At 41.4% G+C, this 7,500-nt stretch overlaps 1 protein-coding gene across 1 annotated transcript in view; it reads left to right on the forward strand.

The window, feature by feature from the left end:
* Positions 1 to 3,460: 3,460 nt before the first annotated feature.
* The window catches only part of LOC138011114 (uncharacterized), a 4,064-nt gene continuing 24 nt past the window's right edge, over positions 3,461 to 7,500 (forward strand). Inside the window, exons 1-2 of the mRNA XM_068858099.1 lie at positions 3,461 to 4,037; positions 7,358 to 7,500. The exon at positions 7,358 to 7,500 is cut by the window's right edge and continues 24 nt beyond it. Of these exons, the coding sequence (XP_068714200.1) occupies positions 3,461 to 4,037; positions 7,358 to 7,500 (720 nt within the window). The remainder of the gene's footprint in view (positions 4,038 to 7,357) is intronic.

Raw genomic sequence — 7,500 nt, forward strand, 5'->3', positions numbered from 1 at the left:
TCATCATCTCCATAACTTGGATTTTACCATTACAAAAAGATTGTAAGTGTAGCCGTTATTTTACTTATTTTACTCTTTGTTTCGAAGTTCTTGGAGCGAATAATTTACATCCGTGTCATAAACTATCTCAATGACTTTAATGTCTTACGTGATAATCAAAATGGCTTTAGGAAAAATAGCTTTCCCAGTATTGCATCTATCGATTTGTGTGACAAAATTTCAATAGTTATTCTCTGACAGGATACAATTTGTCGAATTTAACAACGTTAGATCTGCCCCTCAGGGAATTTCCTGTGGGGTGCCCCAAGGCCCTTTATTTTTTTGTCGTGTAAGTGGATGATTTAGACAATGCTTCCTTGCTTGGTGCAATCTTGTTTGCTGATGACACAAACCTATTTATCTCCCATAATGATCCTGTTTACCTAATCAGTACGTTAAATAGACAAGTAAACAAATTATCAACCTGGTTTGCAGCAAACCGGCTGTCCTTGAATTTAACCAAGACTAATTTTATGGTATTCAAGCCTTGGCAAAAAAAGAAATCCTTTGAATTTCAAGTTTTCGTTAACGACCAGCCTATTGTTAGCATTTCTGAGACCATGTCTTTGGGTGTCTTTTTGGATGACAATGTGACCTGGAAATATCACATATCTCTATTAGCAAGTAAAACGTTCGTCACTTAGAGGGCAGAATATTTTTTTCCTGAATATAGGGAGGAGCCTGAGTACAGAGTGCAGCAGTCTCAAAGATTTTTTTTTTTTTTTTTTAAGGGGCACTTAAATTGTGCGGCCCCATTAAAGTTTACTGAACATTGGAGAGGAAGGCAATCGATACCGACTGTCATGGTCTTCTTTTACAAAAGGCGAAATCATACAACGTCTTTCGATCTTCTCTGGAATTAGTGCTCATATATGTTATCGTTTATGAACAATTAATCAGAAAAAAAAAACAAAACAAAACAAAACAAAACAAAAACAGAGAAACTACCACAATGCATATGGGCATTATTGATTTGAAGAAACATTTTACCTGTCATATATTTCTTTTTTCATGTCATCTTCTCCTTTACTTGGACTTTACCATCATAAAAAGGGTGTAAGTAACCATTAGTAGTTGTGTGCGATCATTCAGACCAAAAGACCTCGATTTCACGTCACATAAGTTAGGGTTGGTCTAATGAGAGGCGCGTCAAGTAAGCACGGTCACGAGGATTTTTGATCAATAACACTGTCAAAACAGTTTGGACACAGCCCGAACTCAACAAGACGTGCAAACATTGGCGGGCTAAAGCTTTTTCGTTAGGGTTTGAGCGTGGGTGTGTATAACATTTTGGCGGTAAAGTAAACCTGACTTGGAGCAGGCGATGTGTTCGGGAATTAGGTAGTCGAGCAGTGAATGATAAGACACAAAGCGATTAAAGGTATGACCTAAATAGAATAAAGCAATCACAAAAACGTCGGATGACCTCACCAAAATCCAATCAGAAGCAACCATGATCTCATCGAAAACCGATGAAAACACGACATTTTTTTTTTTTATTAGTCAAACGACAGGAATATTCCAAACCAAATTGGCGCTGTCTTTATTGCAGAGTTTAAAGCCGGTCACGCTACAACTCTAATTTAACATAAATGAGATTGAATTTTGAATGTAGTTCTAGGTTTTCTTTATTTGGATTTTGAGAATTACTTTAAAGGCTCACCTTCAACCAACAGGCTTTTCGACCGTTCGTTTTTGTTATGGAAATTCGCTCTGGTTATCGTGCCAATCTGATTGGATGAATTTCAGGTATTGGAGAGATGCCTGTTTCTTGGTGGGCCTTTAAAAGACCGTTGTATTGTGAATTAAACGGGAATATTTAGTTCGCTAAGCGGCACATGTCAATTCATACCATCTTTTAAGGTAACTTTTGCAACCTCGCCCTTGAACGAAGCTCGGGTAAATTTAATCTTTCTTGGCAAGAAAACACAAGATCTCCTCCTTCATTGCCAAACGCACATCTGACACAAAGAAAGTGTGGTTAATACCCTGGTCCCAGAGTTTTTTCTTGAGCCGGGAGCGTAGAAGACGAGTCGTGAGGCGGCGAGAAAGAGAAAAATCTCTGGTTACCTTGGACTTGAATCTCACTTTCATGCAAACGCCAGCTGTCAAACGCGTCAAATTGATAATTACAAAAGGGACCAAAGGCAACTTAGCAATCACGCGTTCCCTAAGTATTACCAGTCAAACGAACTCGATCATATTGATTTGCATGTTTGTACTAAATACAATATGAGCCACCGTATTGTAGTGGATATACAATGTTGAGTCGAAGGCAAGACATTTTATATCCGATACAATACGGGCGCGAATATTGTATTGTACGTATGAAATGAAAAGCACGCTTTTATTTGCCCTGTGCAGGGAATTCACGAGGGTGCAATGATCAGGGAATGCTAAACTTATTTGTTAATGATTGCAAGCATGGAAGGATCTCGTTTTCGAACGCCTAAAAATGCAGTCGAAGAAGCAGCTTGGTTGGAAGGGACTAGACCACAAGAAATAGTGCAAAATTGAGCGTAAAAATATTCAAGGAGTGGCAAAGTGCTCACTGAAATAAAGTAGCGGCAAATTAGTTGCTGGGCTTTGACTACGGGAAGGTGGAACAAGTTAAGATTTAACTATTGACATCGCGCTAATGTCTCCTGTGTTTTTAAATTTTTGGATGACAAACTTCGTGGAACAAAAAATTGGAAAACGTTCAGGTAATATAACAGTTGTGTTTCTGTTGCCTTTGCCTCCTTTTTTTACTTTGATACGGAGGTTTTCAGTGGTATTTTTTATCAGCTGATACAGAATGCTAATTAATCTACTAGTATTCTGCATGAACTTCATACAGAATACTAATAGGCAAATGAGTATTCTGTATGAACTTCATACAAAATACTAATAACCGAATTAGTATTCTGTATCAAATTGATAAAGAATAATTATTTGAGAGCAATAATTCATTATTAATTTATAAACCCCAGTTTTTCCCTGTTACCTTCTCAAGCCCTTAGTCCATGAGCCAAATCTCAAAGGTGGTCCAAAAATCGATTTTCGTACCACCCCCCGTGATACCTAGTAAAATTGGTATCAAATTAAAGCTGAAGGTCTAAATTATCTAAATCTACTTGTTACCAGCACAGTAACTGGTGCAAAAGGGAGATACGGCAAGGTTCTTACGCGGGGGAGAGTGGCGATACTTTTTGCTTTATAAATACATGTGATGTAAAAACTCTAATAGTAAATGTATTTTCCTTCGGAAGTTAGCGAGAGCATGCATGCCTACATGCTAACACATTTTGTGTTAGCACATGGAGTCTCCTGAGACGCCAGTTGAGTATATTAAGGCGTGTATTGCTTGATATATTCATCAAGTGTGACACTACTCGGCGGTGCTTCAGTTCACATTCTCGGTTTGTTTTATTGTAACGATATGTCCTCGAGCCCAAAATCTCCACGAAGCCAGAAGACTTTGGAGACGGACGAAGTTTTCGAGCGGTTTAAATCCTACCTAGATCAAAAGGTGGAAAGCCTTGCATCAGGTTTAGTCTCTCAAGCAACCAGCGGAACTCAGAAGTTAGAAAGAGCGGCTGAAGCGGGAAGGTTGAAATTCCAAGGCAACAAAGACCAGTTCCTTTTTAATTCCGAACTACAAGGGACTCTGGACGATACCGCCGATTTCCTGGCCGCGTGGGATGTCGAGAAAGCCGGCCAGAAGGTGGAAGAATTAAAGAAAAGTCTACGCCATCGTCAAAAGATTATCAAGCTTGCTGATAAGAGCGAGGCCGGTTGGCTGGCTGTTAAAGAATACCAAACCGAGGAGCTCGCGAGCGACTCAGAGGACGAGAAGAGGATCAAAAAAGCGCAAGAAAGAGCGCTAAAGCAGAAGAAACAAAATGCCTTTAAAAGATCTGAGAAAGCCAAGAATTCGTCTAACGCTTCTAGTTCTCGCTCTGGCGACGATAGGATGCTTTTTCGAGGTATGCTCATTGCCCTTTCTTTGATTTTCAGTGTGGTAGGCAAGTGCTCTCACTCTGCCTACTGCCGTCGAAAGAATAAACGCCCCCACTTTCATCACGGAATGCATTAGAGAGGGCTAGAAGATACCCTTCTATCTTACTCCACCAACGGCAGAATTCAAGAACAATTCCTCTGCTTTGAAACATTCCGGCTTTGTCCAATCGGCAATTCTAGAGTTGGTTACCTCCGGGAGAGTTTGTAGAGTGTCCAAGTTTTACCTCAGGGTTATTAATCCCCTCTCTGTTTCCGTCCAGAGTTGTGGGAAAAAACGCTTAATTTTAGACTTGAGATATGTGAATCGATGTATCTTTAAGCAGAAGGTCAAGTTTTAAGATTGGAGAGTTGGGCTAGATTATTTTCAGAAAGTTAGTCACTTCACTAAGTTTGATCTTAAAAGTGGGTATCACCATTTAGATATTTTTTCCCGACCACCAACGTTTCCTTGGGTTTAGCTGGGTTATTTCTATTTCTGATGGTAAACCTAGTTTCTTCATGTTTACTGTCACACCGTTCGGTTTATCTTCAGCGCCTTACATCTTCACCAAGCTACTCAGACCTTTAGTTAAACACTGGTGATCTCAGGGTATACACACTGTTGTTTACCTTGATGATGGTTTCGACGTTGAATCTACCAGGTTATCAAGTGAGTTTTACTCTAGCATCATTAGATCAGATCTGGCTTTGGCCGGCTTCCTAGCGAACGAGGATAAGTCAGTTTGGGACCCTGTGCGTTTAATCACTTGGCTTGGTATCGTTTGGGACGGGCTTCAGGGAAAAATTAGCATTACTGAACCCAGAATTGATAAGGCTTTGCTTTACATTGACAACACCCTTCAAGATCCTAGACGTTCTGCTAGAGGCCTGGCTTCCATTGTGGGTAAGATTATCTCTATGAGTCCTGTTCTCGGGAATCTCAGCCGAATTATGACCAGGCATTGCCAGATGTCCGTAGCGGCTGCCCAAGACTGGGACAGTGTGTTTGCTCTTGATAGATATTGCATGGTAGAGCTTCAGTTTTGGAAGGATAATCTCCGCTTTGTTAATTCCAAAACTGTTTCAGATTTGGCATTCCCTTTCATATCCATTTACTCGGATGCGAGTAATGTAGCTTGCGCAGGCCATATTGCTGGGAAAGATGTGCACGCTCACAGGATGTTTACCGAAGCAGAACGCCAAGAGAGCTCTACTTACCGCGAGCTGTTAGCTGTTCAGTTTGTTCTTAGTTCGTTTAGTTCGTTCCTTCCTAACTCTAGGGTTAAGTGGTTTACCGATAGCCAAGGGGCGGCTAGGACTGTGCAAGTTGGCAGCATGAATTTCAATCTTCACAAGTTAGCCTCCGATATTTTTTCGCTATGTTTCAAGGTTGGAATTGATTTAGACATTCAGTGGGTTCCACGATCACTTAATGAAAAAGCCGATTTCCTTAGCAAGATTGTGGATTATGACGATTGGGAGCTTGCCCCTGGGTTCATTCGGCAGCTGGACGAGCTTTGGGGACCATTAACGGTTGATTGCCTTGCCACCCACTACAACAAGAAGGTGTCAAAATATTTTTCTAGATTCTGGAATCCTGGGACAGCCGGGGCTGACGCGTTTTTCCAAGACTGGCTACACGAAAATTGCTGAGTTGTGCCACCGGTCGTACTCTTGACTAAAGTCCTTATTTTCATGTTTCGACGCAATATCAGGGGGACATTAATGGTACCTTACTGGCCATCCGCGCCTTGGCCTTGATTGGCCTTTGTTGGTTCATAAGTTTTGGGACTTCGTTTTCGATTATTCACTTTTTGAGGGACGGTTAGCGTAGCGTCAAGGTCGTAATACGAAATCACTTTAGGTTCAGCCTCCTGGGACGGCTTATTCCTTGCTGTGAAAGTTCAATTTTCTCGGAGCGCTGATAGTAGCATTACAAACTGACCTTGTTGAGAGTGACTCAAGGCGAGGGCTTCTTGTACTGTGAACCCAGTATTACAGATCTCAGATCGATAGACCAGTGCTTCTTGAGCCCTTGGCACTGAGTGTTCATGTATTTGATGCCGGTTGGCAGTGTTGTTCGAGCCGGATGGCAGCGAACGTGAGCCGGGTGGCAATGAGTATTTTGCTAGGTTAGGGATTTGTTTACTCCCCCCCCCCCCCCCTTCCCCCGCCTCACATTATTTCTTAGTATTTTTTTTTCCCTCAGGATTTGATTGAAGCTTCCTCTTGGGGACCGACGTGTAGGGACAAAAGACGTACAATCGTGCAGCAGGTTTTAGCTTCTAGAGCCAATTCTTCAGTTAAAAAATATGTTGCCAAGTATAGGTATTTCTCCGTGTACCTTAGGTCGAGAGGCGTGAAATTAGTCCTGCCATATGTTAGTTTACTCGTCTCAGAATACTTGCTTCATCTTCATGAAACTAAAAGATCCTATGCTGTCGTTTTGTCTGCGTACTGTGCGTTAAAGTGGGTCCATGATCTTATTCCTTATGGTGCACACGGTAATCCGGTCGACACTGCGCTAAATCACAGCCTGGTTCAGGCCAGCAAATGAGCTTTCAGTAGGCCAGTCAACAAAAAGGAGCCCATTACCCCCGACATGATACATCGTATTTGTGTACACTTTGCTCACGAAGGCAGTAACCTTAGGGATTTACGTACAGCTTTACTGTTTGTCTTGGCCTTTTATGGTCTCTTTAGGATCAACGAGCTATTGGATGTGCAAGCTTCGGATATTCTAGTTCACGACGATCACTTAGAGATTAATGTTAAGAGTAGCAAAACTGATCAATCTAGGCAAGGTAATATAGTATTTATTGTTAAGAGTGGCGGTGCTACATGTCCTCACTCATTATTGTCTCGATATCTTTCCGCAGCTGTCATTGATCTCAATTCATCAGCTTACATTTTCAGAACACTTCAACCTCATAGGAAGGACAATTCGTATACTTTAGGAATTAGGAGGCTCAGCTGTACTAGGTGTAGGTGTAGGAATCTCTTTTGGCTTTTGGCTATAGGAGTAAATTCGGTCAGTTTTAGCACTCATAGCCTTAGATCCGGTGGCGCAACGTTTATAGCTGACAATCTAGCGAAGTCAGGTTCTTCTGACAGGTTACTCATGCTCTACGGTCGCTGGAAATCAGAAACAGCTAAGAATATGTACGTCAAGGATTCCTTAGACAGTAGATTACAATTGACCAGGTTGTTCCCTACCTTTGGCGTAGAAGAAATGTAACTTATTTTGTTTTTTCTTTTTTCCTACTTTATACAGATATAGCTTTATATATTCTTGTACCAAATACTTTGGCTTGTATAACGCGTAATGGCATTAAAGCATCGTCGGGCAAGTGCTCTCACTCTGCCTGCCTTATAGTTCGTGTCTTTTTCTATGCGTCAGCGTTCTGGAGAAGGAAAATATTTTTCCTTCGGACGAACGCAGTGAGAGAGCAGGAAATCACGAGATATTCGCCCAACATA

This window comes from Montipora foliosa, chromosome 7 (genome assembly GCF_036669935.1).
Source record: "Montipora foliosa isolate CH-2021 chromosome 7, ASM3666993v2, whole genome shotgun sequence".
NCBI lineage: Eukaryota > Metazoa > Cnidaria > Anthozoa > Scleractinia > Acroporidae > Montipora > Montipora foliosa.